At 45.4% G+C, this 19565-nt stretch overlaps 1 protein-coding gene across 6 annotated transcripts in view; it reads right to left on the bottom strand.

The window, feature by feature from the left end:
• Positions 1-331: 331 nt before the first annotated feature.
• LOC147417734 (uncharacterized) overlaps positions 332-19565 on the bottom strand; it is a 239607-nt gene continuing 220373 nt past the window's right edge. For 4 of the 6 annotated variants that reach the window (XM_086506705.1, XM_086506704.1, XM_086506707.1 and 1 more), the window contains 5 exons: positions 18916-19056; positions 18682-18777; positions 18279-18314; positions 18051-18204; positions 333-1177 (listed from right to left, as the gene is read on the bottom strand). In XM_086506705.1, coding sequence (XP_086362831.1) covers positions 984-1177; positions 18051-18204; positions 18279-18314; positions 18682-18777; positions 18916-19056 — 621 coding nt within the window. In that variant the 3' untranslated portion in view covers positions 333-983. Of the gene's footprint in view, positions 1178-18050; positions 18205-18278; positions 18421-18681; positions 18778-18915; positions 19057-19565 lie in introns of those variants that run through there. The other 2 variants (XM_086506703.1, XM_086506706.1) reach the window with 2 other exon arrangements.

Below are 19565 nucleotides of genomic sequence, written 5' to 3' on the forward strand. Positions count from 1 at the left end.
CAATGCTTTCTTACCTTATGTTGTGAACTTGAAGCTCAATCTCTAGAATGGTTTGATACCTCTGCTGACCACTATTTCCATCGCCATCTTCAGCATTCAAGCAATGCAAAACTATGTGTTAAGGATGAAATTTCTTGCAAACTCCACCAATTTGATTTTGTAAGAAGTCAGCACATCCAACTTTGGAAAGCAGCTCCAAAAATGGGAAAGTCAGAGCTTTGTAGTTGAAGCTATGCATGCAAAATGTGAAGACTTGCTTTTGGATGCGGCATGGAACTCATGCATCCTCACATTAAAGTAGGTATATAATTATATTAGATAAAAAAACATCGAATAAGATAAAAAAAACTGAAAATGCCCTCAAGCACCGGCCTTTTTGAATAAGATTGGCACGTTGATTTATATAGGCAATTGAGAGTTCTGTTATACACAACAATGGAATGCTATCTACATTACATTATGCTTCTTTGCAACTTTAAAGGAACGCAAATCACTCAACCCTAGAGCCTCTACCCTAAATCCTAAACCTTAAACCCATACAAGGAAACATGAGATTTCTTATGACAGGTGCCAAACTGAGGTGATGTTGATGAGGCAATTGAGAGTTCTGTTATACACAACAACAGAATGCCATCTACATTACAACATGCTTCTTTGCAACTTTAAAGGAACGCAAATCACTCAACCCTAGAGCCTAAACCCTAAATCCTAAACCTTAAACCCATACAAGGAAACATGAGATTTCTTACAACAGGTGCCAAACTGAGATGATGTTGATGAGGCAATTGAGAGTTCTGTTATATACAACGGAATGCCATCTACATTACAACATGCTTCTTTGCAACTTTAAAGGAACACAAATCACTCAACCGTAGAGCCTAAACCCTAAATCCTAAACCTTAAACCCATACAAGGAAATATGAGATTTCTTACAATAGGTGCCAAACTAAGATGGTGTTGATGAGGCAAACAAACGGAGAACCTTAAGAGCCACATTGTTCCGATCTTATCTTCAGTATCTTGTTGCGTGCTTTATAGAATGCCGCAATCTCTGCATCCATTTTGGCATTCCCAGTGATAGGTATCGCACACTCTCTCTCAAGGTGAGCTGAAGCTCTGGAACCATCAATGCTATCAGGCTTGCAACTACCTGGTGGTGTTTGGCAACTTGACTCCCCTGTAGCAAGGTTAAAGATGAGTTTTCCTTTTCACATTTAAAGTTTTCAGGCTAAAGCACAACTTTTAATGATACAAAGCGCAAACAGGAAAAGCTCGCCCTTTCAGTTTAAATGAATAGATAATCACTTCTGGTTTCCAACCAACTTGTGGGTGGCAAATATCAACCAATGGCAAGCTTCTATAAAGATGAAATGATGACTGACATTGATTCAGTCTACAAAGAGGTAATAGAGGCATAACTAAAGCCTACACTGAGAGATGGAGGGCTAGGATAGTCTGTCTATTGCATGGTATATGATGCCAATCTTCCTGATGGAGGAAAGCACTTAGGGCAATAGGTGTGAATGCCAGCCATAATGAGAAAGGGGCAGAAGGCATAACTTCACAAAATTAAGATGTAAAGCAATAGCAAGACCATATATTTTACAATGCATTCGTAATAGTTTGCACGTCCTCAGTTGAATTCTGTGGGGAAAAAGCTACTAAAACATCTGCATAAACCTTAGCAGCAAATGCAAGGCAACTTGAATGGAAAAGCCTTGTAAGCTGCTGCCTTGCCTAGAAAGTTTCCATCCATAGCAAAATAGTGTGTGTTGCAATTCCATAAAGCACAGAACTAAGAGGACAACCTTGAAAGCCAAATGCCACACATAGCATCCCAAACACCAACACTCGAACGCTCTAGGCCATGAGTACATCGTGCTGCCTCACCGAGTTTAGGCCCAAAATCATCCTTCTCATAACAATGCAATAAAAATTCCAATGGCCCTGTATCAAAGGCCTTAGCAATGTCAACTACGATGATGATGCAGAGCCTTATACTCACCGCTCTGCATACAGGGGGGTCACTAGAGAGCGGGAGTCTAGGAGAGAGATGTAGAGTTTTACTTGCCGTAAAAGGCAAGCTTTTGCAGAGGCCGAGGAGCTGGAGATCTTTCACTTCTTCATGAGCAGAGATAGCCCCATCTCATGGAGGCAATTCAGAGAGCCCTGCATACAAAAGCCCATCGCTGACCCACAAACATGGTATACATAAACGGAAGGTCTATACCACATTTGCAGCAGCCACCTGTACTAGAGCCACAGGAGCCCCGACCTACTGCTCGCTTCTTTACCCACTTGTTAGTAAAGGAAGCTATCCGTCACCTCCAGCATTGACGGGCACCTCATACATGCAACAGATCCACTAGTCCCCTTCCTTGCACACCTGTTCAACAAGGCACTAGTAGAGGGTTTACCTGCTCAGTGGATGACTATAATGCGAGTGCAGCCCAGCAGAAATCTTCCTTTTTGATATGACTGATGAGAGGTTGTTAGAGATAGATACTATAGAGCTCGGACTTAGTCGCAGCTCACAAGAGGAGGAGTACGCAAAGTGTGGGAGATACCTACTGGAGATGGGGATTGCACATGGACTAGCCATTCTAAATGGCCTAGGGAGATATCCGACATCCAGCAGTTTTACTTGCTTTCCTTAGACATGGAACCAGCACGATAGATTATGTGGTAGCCTAGAGAGGCTCCATCCTGCATGTTCACTATCTCACAGTGGGGCCTTGTCCTATTGGGGTAGCAGCAAATCATGCAGTCATATCATTTTCGATGGAGTTCCACTACAGCAGCAGCCATACTCGGGGGTCTATAGGCCTGTTCCCAAGATACACTTTCTATAGAGAGACGAATGGAGTCTACACATCAGAGATATATAGACTTGTGAGTACGGAGGATCCATGGAGGCCTTTGGGAGTGTCACAAGACGGGCACCACGTGCCAATAGAAAAGAACAGACTAAACAGACTTTTAGCACTTCAATAACAACTAAACTGAAAGGGAGAGAGCACACGCGACACGGAGTGGCGGAATTCCACCCCAGAGAGTATTGGCCCCAAACCTTGGCGCCCCTTTCTGTATTTCTTTATATTGCATCAACACAATACAAGCCGGTACTCATAACTCTGCACCTTCTCCCAGAAGTGTGTCAGAGAATGAGCCCTAGCCTCGTATTTAAAGGCCCTTGGCCTCAAAAGCAATTACAGTGAAAAGCTTCAAACTCAAAAGCAACTGGCCCAAAAGCTGGCGCTGAAAATCAGCCAGCGTAAATCACGGAAATCCATACAGTTCTGCCACGTCAACAGTCAGCAGAAAACGCAAAAAATCCGTACAGTTCTGCCACGTCAACTGTTAGCAAAAAATATCGAATTCTGTACAGCTGCCATGTCAGCATGTCGGTGCGAATTGCGGGCGTCCGTACAATCTGTTGCTTTTGCTTCTTCACTTAGGGTTTAGGCCCCCTCGACAGGGTCTTCAGTGACTTGACACGTAGCAGTTTGTGACATCCCCCCTTCTTGAAAGAAAGTAATCGTTCACGATTACAGCATATCTGGAAAACAACTGAAGTTAGCTCAAAATTTTTTGAGGGTCATTCTGAGGGACAATTCGAGAGACAATCAGTTTGCTGCTTTTTTTTTGTTGGTTTAAGGAGTTGGCTTCTCCTTTCGGCTCTTTTGATCAAGGAGTTTGCTTCTTCTTTCGTCTAGATCGGAACTCTTGATATTCCGGCGTCGTAAAATTAGCCATCACATCGAGACCGCATTGATCTTTCACGGGTGTCTTGATGCACTAAAATTACATATCCAGGCAATCTCATCCAATTAGGAATATTTAGTAGTTGGCACATCACAATGCACCACACATGCTCACATATGCATGTTACAAGACATATAAACATAAAGTCGCCGATGAACACTCCTCCCGCAAATAACCATCCAGGTCTGGGCCACGAGTTGTTCAACGACTCCCTCATCACTCCTCTCGCAAATAACCTAACAAAGGTCCGGGCCATGAGATATAGAGGCCTTTAACAACCAAACACCTCCCAGACTGCAGCCTGCTTCGTTTGGAGGTGCTGAGAGTAACCACTCCTCAAACTTCTTAATACTCCACCCGTAAATAACCATGCAGGTCCGGGCCATGAGTAACAACAACAATACTCTCCACGTAAATAACCACAAGGGTCCAGGCCATGAGTAAAAACTGCACTTTTCAATCATTCAATACTCCCCCCGCAAATAACCACCAGGGTCTGGGCCATGAGTATGAATGAGCAAGCATTCTCAAACATCATTTGTCACTACTCCACCGGGAGTAAAATCACCAATCATTGAAACTAGTATTAAAACCAAAGTCAAACAGTTCAAATCGGCACCAAGACAGTTTAGAACAGATACCATCCATTTCAAACAAACTTCCAACAGGATCCCCAAACAAGTTCTCAAACAAAACTCAAACTTAAAAAGCAATCTCGACATCAGTCGAACTTGAAAAGTCGATTGACTTTCCATCCTGAAACCTGCACCAAAAATTAGGGTTAGGTTCCTTCCATAAGGTCGTAGCCGACCACAACATGGTCCATCAACTCTTGGACAAACAATGTTCCTGTTGCGGAGATGGTAGTCCCAAGCCATAGCAATCACATCGGACCTCCAAGGTCATCAGCTCGTGAAGAGACATCTACTAAGAGATGTCGAAATTTCAAGTTAAAATCTGCTAGGGTTTCCATGGCAAGCATTTCAGGATACCCCACTCTGCTAGAAGTTGCACCCCAAAGGAAGATGTCAGAAACCATACAACATTGGGCAAAAATTTTCTTGAAAGCTTGCCAAGTCCTTGGAGTGTGCGGCTTGGTAGCTATAGACATCAACATCTGCATGTCACTGCTTTTGAGAAAAACAGTGACTTGAAACAAATCTTGGATCCTTCTCTTGCAAGTGATCTTTTTGGTTTATGCCCTGTAAGACATGAACAATGAAAACGGGAGCGCGTCCGATGCTGCGATGTATGAAGGGTGGGACTGGCTAATAAGTCCGGGGTCGGGCCCCGAAGATACTTTAAGTAAAGTTCTAGTAGCTCTGTTTGCTCTTTTGTAGGACCGGTATGCTTTCAGAAAAGCACATGCCTGATGCTCTAATACCACTATCACAAGACGGGCACCACGTGCCAATAGAAAAGAACAGACTGAACAGACTTTTAGCACTTCAATAACAACTGAACTGAAAGAGAGAGAGCACAAGTGACACGGAGTGGCAAAATTCCACCCCAGAGGGTATTGGCCCCAAACCTTGGCGCCCCTTTCGGTATTTCTTTATATTGCATCAACACAGTACAAGCTGGTACTCCAGACTCTGCATCTTCTCCCAGAAGTGTGTCAAAGAATGAGCCCTAGCCTCATATTTAAAGGCCCTTGGTCTGAAAAGCAGTTACAGTGAAAAGCTTCAAACTCAAAAGCAATTGGCCCAAAAGCTGGCGCTGAAAATCAGCCAGCATAAATCACGGAAATCTGTACAATTCGGCCATGTCAACAGTCAACGAAAAATCCGGAATTCCGTACAACTGCCACATCAACATGTTGGCGGGAATTGCGGCCGTCCGTACAATCTGCTGCTTTTGCTTCTTCACTTAGGGTTTAGGCCCCCTCGGCCGGGTCTTCAGTGACTTGACACGTTAGCAGTTTGTGACAGGGAGAGCTCACTCAGATCTTCAATGAGACTCTACAAACATCTTTCCCGCATAGCCAGCCCACAGCGGGACGACATTCGGGGAGCATGCCCCAGAACACTTGGTCTGATAAGCAATGCAAAGAGATGAGAGCTCAGGTACAGAGAGAGGTTGCTATTGAGGTTGATACAGACAGTCATGTATCCTCTTCTGACGCCTTGTGCAAAGGAAGAAGCGAGCATTCTTGGTCCAGCTTGAGAGAGACATGTACCAGCTCTTCTTGAGCCAGGATTCGGGGGAGGCCTAGAGATGCTTCGGGAGCATTCCACACCTGTCGTTATTACCTCTCTGGAGACTTGGGGGTAGTATGCAACCTCACTATACACCATGCCACATCGGGCCCCTTTTCCTGATCCCCCATAGACATGCTCACCCATTTGTACTTCTTTACCATAGAAGTGGTAAAGAAAGCCATTGACAAACTGAGTACGAGGAGATCACAGGACCATGATGGACTAGTAGTAGAGCACTTCATACATGTCAAAGACACGGTCGCAGATCTACTAGCTCTCATGTCTAATAGAGCTACATGTGAGGGATTTCTTGACACTTGGAGTATGTCCACGCTCAAGTCTGGTGATCCCAATTTGTAGGAAAACTATCACACTATTATGGTCACTCACTGGCCAAACTCTATGCTTCAATCTTAGAACATGATTTGAGCAGAGAGAGGGGATACGTGCCCTGGGATAGGCAGGGTTCAAAGGAAATTTTCCACTCTGGATCATATATACACTCTTAAAGCTATTATTGAGGGGTGTAGAGCACATGGGAGAAGGATACATTGCAGCTTTGTGGATTTCCACAAAGCCTTTGACACAATACCGAGAACCATATTGATGCATAGACTGCAGGCTTTAGGAGTATCCCGTGAGCTGATATGGAGTATTATGGCACTCTATGAGACTGTGGTTGGACGAGTATGGACCTCAGAAGTTTTATCACAGCCAATTCACTCCAATATAGGGGTGAAACAAGGATGCCACTCTCACTGACCCTCTTTGGATTGTAAATTGACAAGATCTTCGACTACATTGGGATCTCAAGGCGCAGAGGAGCCCAGTTGGCGAGCACTTGGATATCCCTACTGTATTGTGCTTATAGCAAACTCCCAAGAGGGTATGCACCAGAACCTTGAGGCCTCACACACTCTTGTGCTGGATAGTGGTTTGTCAGTGAACCTTGGTGTAGCGCGGATAATGTGTTGTGCTCTCAACAGTGTGGGTGTCCCTTAGTGCAATGTGCGTGACAATCTCACTCAAACAAATGGAAACTCTCTCAAACAGAATGAAACACAGGAACAATGGATAACAACAGAGACACAACAGTGGACCAGAACATGTGGACTCAACTAGCTCAAAGAACCATGTACAGACTCTGGCGTGGCAGCACACTCAGCTCCAGCCCAGGACTCACAGGTACAAATGGGGTGTCGAGGCTCAGATGTGCAGGGATGGTGAAGCAGTGCTCTATGTAAGACTCGCTCTAGATGACTACGTACAAGATAATCTTGTGAAGCCGATGATGATAATGACCCAACGGCCCATAAATGTCAGCCACCTAAGCCAATCTCCAAAGTGAGTGGTGGTGGTGACCTGGCCACGATGTCCACTAGACCACCGTCCGTATCGTGCCACGTGTCACTGCCGAGCCCAGCCCAAGAGAGTCCGTCCAGTGTGAACCAGACCCAACGGTTCACACCAGACCAACTGTACTAACTGAGTGTCTTGTGAAAGTGACATTGCAGCCTGCTACAGATTGCCCGCCACAAGACCACTCACCGTCCCGGTGAGAGGAATACTGAAAAAACTGTGAAAGAAAACCATTAGGTACTGCATCTGTACATCCTTCATGAAGCAGGTTCTAGGCCCAAAAGTGGAGTTTAAACACACTGCACTGCTAAAAAATAATGTTCTACAGCAAAGAGATAAGCTCAGTTTGATTCTAGTGCATCATTATTTGCCCTAACCATAGTGATAGTAAAATGACTTGGTCCATGCTTGCAGTTGCAGACGAACTTGCCACATTTTTTGCAACAATACTCTTCTCGCAGGGAGGGATGACCATAAGCCCGCGTAACACCGCAAATAGGGTTAAGCTATAGGTAGCTCCATCATGATGGCAGAACAGAAATGCCTTCACAGCAACAGGACGCAACCAAGTGAATGCATCGAGCCATCTTATCATGCAGGTGTTGGGGGAAAAATTTCCTGAGTCTGAGAAGGGTGGGGAAGGCTAGATAGGGGCAAGGGGTAGGTAGGGGCGAGGTGGGGAGGGAAGGGGAGGGTAGGGTAGGGGCGAGAGGGGGTGGGTAGGGCGAGGGGAAGGGAGGGGGTGGGTAGGGGCGAGTAGGGTAGGGTAGGGGCGAGGGCAAGAAAGGGTAGGGGCGAGTAGCAAGAAGGGGGTGGGTAGGGGAGGGTAGGGGCGAGTAGGGGGTAGGGTAGGGGCGAGAGCAAGAAGGGGTGGGTAGGGGCGAGTAGGGGTAGGGTAGGGGCGAGTAGGGGAGGGTAGGGGCGAGAGAGTGTGAGGGGGAGGGTAGGGGCGAGAGCAAGAAGGGGTGGGTAGGGGCGAGTAGGGGAGGGTAGGGGCGAGAGAGTGTGAGGGGGAGGGTAGGGGCGAGAGCAAGAAGGGGTGGGTAGGGGCGAGTAGGGGGTAGGGAAGGGGCGAGTAGGGGAGGGTAGGGGCGAGAGAGTGTGAGGGGGAGGGTAGGGGCGAGAGAAAGAAGGGGTGGGTAGGGGCAAGATTGTGTCAGACCATTTTGAAAGTGCAGGTTGAGGACAGAGCCAACTATTCTCAGCAAGACGACTATCAGGAGCAAGGAATTCATCAAGCAGGACCTGTTCTGTGAAGGGATTTGGCTAGACACAGAGGTTAGCTTCGTTCTGGTTGGAGAAGCAGACACCAATGGGGCTGATGTTTGATGGGGGCTGAACTCTTTTTTAGGGGATTTCTTCCCGTTTCTATGATTCTTCATAGGCTCACCAAATTCAAAGGCTTCCACCAAGGGCACATCAGGAGTAGCTTCTATGACCTTCGACCTTTGAGCTGGCTCAGGTGGCTCATTGGAAGAGGGTGTACCTTCAGTCAAAGAGTGAATCGAAACTCCAAAACAGGGCATAGATTTGGTAGCATCCAACCACTCCAACAGATCCTCATCTGACCCGTCAGGTGGAGTAGGCTGTTCCAATTCGAGGCTGGTTGCTAAGGACAAAGAACTATGTTGCACCACGGGATCCATACCACCTTCTAAGAGAATGGGTTGCATCGAGGAGCCAGAATTATGTATCCACATTGCATCATTTCCCCAATCATGGAGTGCTTTAGTGTGTCGCAGCCATGGTCTTCCAATAAGCAAGGGAAATCCGCCCTCAACCTGGGGAAGACGAACCACCACAAAATCCAAGCTAAAAGTAAAGTCTTGTACCTGCAGAGGCACATTATCCACTATGCCCACTGGGTAGACTGTCCGCTGGTCGGCCAATGTAACTGTGAAGGGAGTAGGGCGAGTAGGCTGTAGACCTAGAGCTAACATAGTGAACTCGGGCATCAGGTTGATGCCAGATCCACCATCCACTATCACTCCTGAGAATTGCCGACCTAAAACGGACACTGTCAGGCGAGGGCTTCTATAATCAGTGAGTGGAGCAGCAGGATTGGATATCATATAGGACTCTGACTGTCGCACTGGGAGGTGCCCGCCACTAGGACCTGCTCCAGGGTAAAGTGACTGAATAACTGCAAGGGTGTCACTTCTGAAACTCGCATCTAGTCGAAGCATGTCATACAATGACACTTGGTGAAAGGTATTCTTTAATATAGTCTCTGCTGTAGGTTTTTCTCTTGGGATCAGTGTCTTCTCAGTTTCCTTGATCTTTTGTAAGTCAGCAACTGCTTCTAAGAAAGCCCCATCAATATCGGAGAGCATAGTAAAAGATCCTTTCTTAGCACTAGGGGATGGCATGTCAGCTGCTGGAGGAGGTGTAGGCATTGGGGAGGAAAGGGCTGTACCTGCTGGAAGATTGAGGCCGAGGGCTGCCCTCTGAGCTTGTGTGAGGACACGAGCTGGCTCCTCTACCAGCTGCAACTTGTCTTGAGAGGCAATCATATGGGCAGAAAGTGGTGGCTTGGGGTTGGTACTAACTGCTATCAAATTGATCTTGGGAAAGGTGAATTCAGGTTGGCTCTGACTTGGGCTCGCAGAGGTAGAGGCGTGTTGTTTTGGACAATCCTTAGTGTAGTGATCCTGAGCCTCAGGGCAAAGTTGGCACGGAGAAGAGCCTTCTGGCAGAGGGCATTTGCTTTGATAATGCCCATATTCTCCGCATCTGTAGCAGAGTATGGACCGATTGGGAGGAGGAAACGGGGGACGAGGTGGTTGCTGCATGGAGTTGGAGGTTGAAGTGTAGAAGCTCTGAGGGGTTGAGGTGGCATTAGCATTATAAAAACTTTGAGTCGGGAAAGTACTTGACATACCTTGGATAGCAGGGTTATTGAGCAAAGGTGGCATGTAGTTGGGATGGCCGTAGTGGGAAACCATGTTGGATGATGGTGCTAACCCTTGTTGGAGAGAAGGACCAAGACTTTGCTGTATTTTGTGCAATCCCTTTAGGTAGTAACAATCCTTGTCCTCATGTCCAGATTTTTCACAGAAGTGGCAGTAAACCCGAAGGGGGCATTCCTGCGGAGGGTGCCCTGGAGAGCGGCATGAGCTACACCAAACCGTAGCCATAGTCTCTTGCTGACACTTGAGCTCTTCTAGCTCGCGCTTAATCTGTTCCAATGCCTCATGATTTGGAGGCTTCTCTTGTCTAAGAGAGAAGGACCTCTCCTCTTGAAGAGCTCGCTGTAACTTTAGGGCTTCCAGTTCCCTGCGTAAAGAAGTTAAAGGATCAGCAGGACTACCTTCCGAGAACACAGAGGGAGTATCTATGTGAGGAGAGTTGTTGAACAGCTTCCTAGTCCCCTCTATCCTAGTAGCAGCTGCAATGAACTCCTCGAGAGTGGCGTCGGGTCGGAGACTCTCTCGGAGTTTTTGTTGAGAAGTTTTGGGAAGCGCCTTCTCCACCCACTTTTTAACCATGAATTCACCGGGTTGTTGGGGGAGCTTGGCCACCAGCGACTTAGTTTTAGTCATAAGCTATGCAAAAGTCTCCTCAGGCTTGAGCACCATGTTGGCCAACTCATCCAACACCTTCTCCTGGTAGTCACCCGGCCTAAAAGCTGCACAGAACTGCTGTCTTAAGGTTGCCCAAGTTGCAAAATGGTTCTCTGCAAATTGACTGTACCATTTATCTGCTAGGCCATCAAGGGTAGATGGAAATAGTACCAAATAAGCGTCTTCTCTCTTCAGACCACGTCCCCTACAGAGAGATACAAATCTTCTTGCATGGTCGTCAGCATCTTCTGAAGAAAGCCCTTTGAAGGTAGGGAACTTGATGTTTACCTTGGCCAAAACACTAGCTAGTGGCTCCATGATTCCTTGCTGAGCCTGTTGCTCTATAGCTTGCTGTATCAGAATAGGAGAGCTTTACTGGAGAAGGTGATCGGGAAGATGGGGAACCTGATGAAGAAATGGTTGATGTGGTATGTGGAGGTATAGGTGATGAGGTTGAAGGATTTCTACAAGGTGTCAAAGGTCGTCTTTTGTGATAGTACTTCCGAGGGCTCAGTAGTGCGCTTTGACGCTCCAAAGACCTCCTTGTATGTGTCATGCAGTAACTGCCAACCCCACCAAGCTTTGGGCAAGAAGACCTTCACTTGGGCAAGACAACCTTCACTTGGCTGAACATTGGTCTAGACTCTACTAGACCAGGGCGAGTGACTAGACCACCTGGCTTGGACCAGGACGAGGAGGGACTAGACCAGGGACGAGAAGGACTAGACCGGGACGAGGACTGGGTGGACCCGGGCGAGAGAGGACCAGACCAACAAGACGAGAGACTAGACCAGCTAGATTAAGCTGTCAAGGGTGAAACTGGACCAAACCAACAGGCTGCACAGGCGAAGCGAAGAAACCAGCTACTCAACAGAGTGAGACTTCAGTTGAGGTCCCACCGTGATTGCCAAAATGAGAGCACCTGTAGCGCGGATAATGTGTCGTGCTCTCAACAGTGTGGGTGCCCCTCAGTGCAATGTGCGTGACAATCTCACTCAAACAAATGGAAACTCTCTCAAACAGAATGAAACACAGGAACAATGGATAACAACAGAGACACAACAGTGGACCAGAACATGTGGACTCCACTAGCTCAAAGAACCATGTACAGACTCTGGCGTGGCAGCACACTCAGCTCCAGCCCAGGACTCACAGGTACAAATGGGGTGTCGAGGCTTAGATGTGCAGGGATGGTGAAGCAGTGCTCTGTGTAAGACTCGCTCTAGATGACTACGTACAAGATAATCCTGTGAAGCCGATGATGATAATGACCCAACGGCCCATAAATGTCAGCCACCTAAGCCAATCTCCAAAGTGAGTGGTGGTGGTGACCTGGCCACGATGTCCACTAGACCACCGTCCGTATCGTGCCACGTGTCACTGCCGAGCCCAGCCCAAGAGAGTCCGTCCAGTGTGAACCAGACCCGACGGTTCACACCAGACCAACTGTACTTCACACCAGACCAACTGTACTAACTGAGTGTCTTGTGAAAGTGACACTGTAGCCTGCTACACTTGGTAAAACCAAGGCCATGGTGTTCAACACCACAACACAGTGGGTCAGGAGATCAATGCCTACCTTCTTATATGGATAGGAGACTGTAGAGTATGTAGATTCTTATACCTACCTTGGAGTGGTCTTTAGTGGGCCCGTTTTCTCCTTGAGAAGGGCAGCAGAGGCAAGGCTGACTACAGGATATGCATTATTGGGAGGACTAGAGAGGATGTGTGCACAAGTGCAATTCCAGGAGCCACAGACCAAGCTATGGCTTTTTGCTACTATGGTCACATCAGCCATAATGGTGTACAGAAATGGGGCCCCAGCTTAGATCATCACAGTAAATCGAGATGGACATATGAGGGATGGATATCGATGGAGCGACTGTCGATATCCATGATCTTTACGATGATTAGGGCTAAAGCCTCAGTCCCGCATGAGATCATCAAAGCAGAGATGGCAGCACCATTGATCGTGCTTGAGGCCTTATCTAGATCAGTATCGTTTCTCCACAGTATATGGGCACTGCCCCAAGGTAGAAATGCCCGACTTGCTCTTAAGTCGTCTAGGCAGCTTACCATGGAGGGAGACACACCATGCCGGTATGCACAGATGATATCATGCTTCGAGCTTCATAAGTTCAACATAGACAGGCTACCCCCCTTTTAGTACTCTCAAGATGCACCCTCCCTCACCTTGAACATCGGGAGATTACTAGTCATTAGATAGGACCTCATCCAGCTGGACACTAGGAGGATATGGCTAGAGCCCTCACATGCATTGATGACGAAGATGGCTTTCTACTGGGAACATTTTCTTCATACTACACATGATGATTTCATAGTACGACCCAGCTACATGGACATACACCTATCACACAGCCTGAGGTGTGCCATTGCTCAGATCCACACCAGCTAGAGATAGAGACAGGCAGATACAAGAGAGTACCACCAGAGGAGAGGATTTGACAAACATGCCAGCATGAGCCAGAGACAAAGGAGCACTACATACGTCGATGTACCGCCTATTATGAGACGCTTCGATTGCATGTACAAAGAGGGCTTTGGACCATTGGCCAGGGTCATCAATTATTTTGATCAGAGATATCTGGGGCTGTATCTCTTAGAGATATGCAGAATTAGAGAGACTCTCCTCAGAGGTGGACACCCCACTGAGAGAGGGTCTACACAGAGACAGATCATGGATTTCTTTAGAGCCCTACTCAGAAACAGCAGGCCGAGAGGAGACACTACCTGCTAGACAAGGGACATCACTTGATAGAGCTGTCCAACTAGGACGAGCCAGACACCCCAGGCTACGAGGATCTCACATCATTGGAGATGCATACACACACGGATCAGGATCATCATCGACCAACATCGAGCATGACCTGTCAAGCTTCTCGGCATGGAGGATATTGACCCCTTACGACAAAGACCAATGCTTGATCTCTTGGTTGTACACCTTGAGCCTCTACCCCCTATTCTCCCACTCCTCCCGTGCATTGATGTACGGATGTATATGATAGTCGCTAGCTCTCATCTCCCCTGTCCATCATGTTTACTGTATTACCCCTCCCACCTACCCGTCGATGTATGACAGACCTAGATTTTAAATTTTCTGTTCATTTTCCATTTTCATAGCTTTCAAGACAGAGTATCAGATTCTATTAAGATTCATAGGTCATTTTGGCCTTTTGAGAAAGTTTAATATAACATTTCATTCCATTTCATTTCTCTCTCGCTCAGCAGGAGCTTGAGACAGAGGAGTATTACATATGCCGTTGCACAACTTACTATGAGGTCCAGAACAATTCAACTGCCTACTGATGGAGGGATTTGGACCTCTCTTTTTTGAATCATGCACTACACTGGTTGAGGAATTTCTACAGCGATATGCTGACTTCTTGAGACAATTTTGCAGAAATAGAGGAGCTGATTTTGAATGTAAGCAGGGCACTTGCGTGACTTATGCACAAAAACACAGCCAGATTTCAAAGCAACAACGGACAGGTTGGTAAACCTTGATGATGAATCAAACAAAGCACAAATTCTAGAGGAAGGTGCGAGAAAGCATGTTTTCATTGGGATTGTTAAGAGTGGGGAAGATTTCTAAAACCAAAGATGTACTCATGTATGAGCAAGTGCAGATGGTGATTATGGCTGAATTGAACCTTATGAAGGAGGCAATGAAAAGAGAGATGTATGTGGCTATGGAAGCTCACAAGAATGATATGTATGCACACACAAGGAATTCCTGTAAAAAGAAATGTGAATTTCGAGCTGAGATGTACGCAACATTAAAGGGGAAATGCACGCCATTTGAAAACACAAACTTAAAGAAAGTGGATGATGCACTTGCTACTTTTGCATCTTGGAAGTTGAAAATGCAAAAGGGCATAAGGGACAAAGATGCCGTGATTGAAGATCTCAATAGAGAACAAGTGTATGTAAGAGAGCTTGATGCAAGTGAGAAAACTCAAAGCAGTACAATGGGTCTGCATTTACAACAAGAAATAAAAGAGCTAAAGTCACATGTAGAGAACGGATGGAAGATGTGGACCAATGTGATAAAACAACACGAGGAAAATACTACATGGACAATGTAATAGGCTTGGGCACTCCAAGCTTGAAATCTATAGCAACACATGTGAGAAGACTGCAAACAGCTGAACTGAACTTGAATAGTGAGAGTCGACACGAAGCTACAGAGTTCCGCTGCCAGATGCACTGGCCCCAAAGACTAGTGCCCCTTTCGGTATTTCTTTCTTGTTGATGCTTCACAAGGTACAATGTCCGAGGGTCCTCTGTCTGTTGCTCCCAAGGTAATATGCCAGAGAAGAGGACCTGGCCCTACTTATGAACGTTTTACATGTGGCCTCTGGCCAAAAGCACCTCCTGTGAAAAGTACCTCCTGTGAAAAGCTCAAAAACTCTTACCCCAAAAGCTGGAACTCAAGAGGCTATACCTTAAAACAAGGACGTCCATACAGCCATGCCATCACCTCTCCGCGTTTTTCTGCCAGATCCATATGAAATGCCATGTCAGCACTTCTTACGCGATTAGGATCCTTGCCATGCTTAAAAGGTTTTGGGCCCTTCGGCCATCATTTGGTAAGTTGGATACATAGTGCTTCCATGTGTCTAGGGCATGTAGAACAACTAAAAGCTCTTTTTCGTATATGCCCAAGATCCGTTCATCGACATTGAGCCTTCGGCTCTCATATGCTATGGCATGCCCTTCTTGAAGCAAGACTGCTCCAAGGAAATCACCACAAGCATCACATTGGACCTCGAATGGCTTTGAGAGATACGGAAGCATAAGTACTGGTTGGGAGGTAAGCTTCTCTTTGAGCTTGTTAAAGGTATTTTGTTCTTTAGCAATCCATGAGTACTTAACGTTTTTCTTTGTTAAGTCATGTAATGGTGCTATTTGAGAGAATTTTGCTATGAAGCGTCTATAGTATGTACCCATACCAATAAAGCTTCGTAGCTCATGTAGATTCCTTGGATTAGGCCATGCTTTTATTACCTCCAACTTTTATGGATCCATACGGATACCAAAGAGATAATATGACCTAAGTATTGAATCTCTTGAAGGAAAAAGTCACACTTCTTTTGATTGATTAAAAACTTGTTCTCTCTTAAAGCTTGAAAAATTGCTTGGAGATGTTGCTTGTGCTTCTCCAAGGACTTGGAGTAGATGATGATATCATCAAAGAACACTCCAGTAAACTTGCGGTGGGGTCTAAAAATTTTCTCCATTAAACGATTGAACGTGGCTGGAGCATTTGTCAAACCAAAAGGCATGACGAGATATTCATAAAGACCAAACGTTGTACGAAACGCGGTCTTTACGATATCTTCATTCACTATCCTTATTTGATGATAGCCACTTTTAAGGTCAATCCTACTGAAGTAGGTAGAGCCTTGTAGCTTATCAAACAAATCTTCTACCCGCGGTACGGGAAATCTGATTTTTGATAGTGATACGATTTAGTGCTCGATAGTCCACACACATGCGGTATGTACCATCTTTCTTTTAAATTAAAAGGACTAAAGAACAAAAGGGAGAGGAGCTAGGCCTCACTATCATCGTGTCTACCAGCTCATGCTTGCCTCATAATCTCCTCTTGTTGAGCTTGAGAAACTCTATAAAGAGGTTTATTAGGCGGTGAGCTCCCGGGTAGAAGCTCTATTATATGGTCATCATCCCCTCGTTTTGGAGGTAACTCCATAGGGATGTCATCGATAAATACATCTTGGAATCTATTTAGAAAATTAGACAAGTTTAATTCTTCTTGATTCCTACCACTTTGTTTTGTTAAAACATTAGCATCATTTAAATACTCTTTGACAAAAATCATGTACAAGGAAACTGAGCTTTTCATTGACTTATCAAAAGCAGATGAATTTACAAGTGGTATAGTACGACCGGACTCATTAGCATCTATATACATGCTCTTTTCCCTGTAGGTGAAGTAGATTCTCCTTTCAGGGAACTGCATGTTGGCAGCCATGCGGTTGAACCATGGTGCCCTTAGGATAACATCCTCATATAGGAGAGGAGAGATGAAAAAGTCTTCTTTGTCAATGTAGCTTTGGACATGAAGCCTCAAATTTCTAACCTAGCTTCTCATGGTCGACCCCTCTTCCTAGCTCATCATGAGATTTGATTGGACCCCCTAAAGCTTGGCCAATCACATGCCTTGTACAATTCAAGCAACATGGGTAGGCTTTGGACAAGTGTCCCCCTTACTCCTTTGAGAGAGAGGGCTTGATAATATCTAGATAATTGTTTAATTAATCTAAATGCTCATTGGACTCCTCTTTAGCCTAGCCAATAGGATTCAAGCACACCATGTGGCTAAGCATAGGGAGAACCTGACATGTGTCCTTGTGCCCCTTAAGGAAGGGGTGCCCTTTGGGTGAGTGGAAGGTCAAATCAAGCATGTCCCTAGCTTTGGGGCTTGCCCCCTCCTTTGTAGGGACGCTTTTTGACTTAAGCTCCTCAAGCCGTTACCTTCCAAGCATGGGGAAGCTTCTCAAGCACCTTAGTCAACATGCAAAGGCTTAGTATGAGCATGGACTCTCTCTCTCTCTCTCTCTCTCTCTCTCTCTCTCTCTCTCTCATATCCCTAGCTTGTAGGCTCGCCCCCCTCTTTGTAGGGCTCAACTTTGACTTGGACTTGGACACCTCAAGCATAGGGCCAACTTGGCCAAGGACCTTAGCTATCAAGCATGTCAAGTACCTTAATTATTAACACCTAAAACATGAACCTAGCTTAACCTAAGGTCCTAAGTCTAAGGACTTTTAACACTAACCTTTGGAGGTCTTTAATGAAGCTAACCCGAAGGTCTTTCAAGCTCCATTAGCTAGCACTGCTCTTTGACAGACCATCTCCCATTTGGACCCATTGACTTTGGTCCCGTGCTAAGATAGATCCATAAGCACATGTCTATATTCTAACTCTTGTTCCCATTTATTCTCCCACATTAAATGATCAGTTCAATATGAGAAAATCATTTGGGTTAGTCAGATATTAGATTTTATGACATACGACCTATCTTGGGGGTGCATCAGAAACAAAATCTCTTATATATTTACTAGTTCCAACCCAGATGCTTTCTAACAGCTATGAATCTAGAAATCTTCAACTACTCACTTGGGGATGCTATTCCGGTTTTGCAATCCTGTCCTGCATTCTTCAAAATCTTCTCCCCTTTTTGTGATTGGCAAGTCATACTACTCAAAGATGCCACTTTGTCACATACATTGGTTGGATGCCTTGAAATGAAGCCTTCTGACGTGCCCTCTACCTGTCGGCAGAAGTATCAGCAATGTCAATCAAAAATTGGTTTTTGACTAGACATGAATAAGGAGAAAGTGCTACCTTTCCCATCACAGTGATCCACTTTTCAAAGTCCTCCTGCAGAAACAATATTCTGGTCACCCTTGGGAAAATGCTAGCTTGTAATGTGTCTAATATGCCAGGAAATGACGCATATTATTCTGCTAGATGGTAGGCCAGCTTGCTGGAAAGGGAGACCAGTAGGAACAAAAGCTATCACAACTGATGTTGACAAAAATGTTTGACCAATTGATGTAAAATATCAAATATGAAGGGTATATCTAACTCTGGAAGGTAACCTATAGCAGGTGAAAATACACTATGCTGCACAAGAATACAATTGGCATGATATTGGTTGCAATGACATGGGATGCACTTCATTCTTTGGTTTACTTGACATTGCTTACAACGTCTTCCAAGATCATAAAACCCTAAATTGGCCTACCTGAAGTTTTAGGTGGTTCTGCTCCAGCAGGTGATGCAAATGCTCAATCTCTCTCTTAAGGTCTCTCAGCTTATTAAAACCTTCTTTATACAGCTTCTGCCATCAAGAATAGAATGACCATACTCAAATCTTTGCTACATAAATCTTTGCTACATAATAGATAAAATTGAATTAACTTCAAGAACTTTAAAATGAGCAACACTCAGTATCTTGCTCAAGCCCTGTTCTCAAAACCTTTTCCATTTCTATTTGTGAAATGAGACGATCCTCCTGAGAAGCTTCAATCATCACTTCTTTTGTGTCACTAACATGCAACCCTTGCATTGCTTGCTCAATACGACCTTTTTGTATTTGGGACTTGAGGTTATTGATGTTCTGCATTCCAAAAGAATCCAATAAAACTTTAAATGCAATGCAGATCAATCAGGACATGCTATTACAACCCCTTAATCAAACCAACTAGAAGGCATGTGTCTGTTTGAAATTCACAGCTGCATGTTTCTCTTCCTAAGTACAAGAGAACATGTGCCAAGTTTTTTTTTGAAATGTTGATGCTTCTGTGGTTTCCCCTTTATGATTGCTTGACTCAAAGGAGCTCTTCTGCGCAAGAGGAGATCGATAGAAAGACTTTCAATCGGGAATCCCTTGAATAGAAATTCACGAGTTCATGTGTGACTCAATGGCTGTTGGGGGAGATGGCATGCTGGACCAGGAAAATCTGTGATGAAGTATCTAATGAAGCACTTGTAAGGAAGTTGGTGTGTTGTTGCACGGAGTCATAGAGAAGAGAGCCCAAGATCAGGACACTTTCCCTAGACAAGATTTTCCCGCTGGATGAGATGAGAGAGGTTGTACATGACAATTTTTGGAGGTGTCAGTTCACA

This window comes from Adiantum capillus-veneris, chromosome 30 (assembly GCF_014529385.1).
Source record: "Adiantum capillus-veneris isolate H3 chromosome 30, ASM1452938v2, whole genome shotgun sequence".
NCBI lineage: Eukaryota > Viridiplantae > Streptophyta > Polypodiopsida > Polypodiales > Pteridaceae > Adiantum > Adiantum capillus-veneris.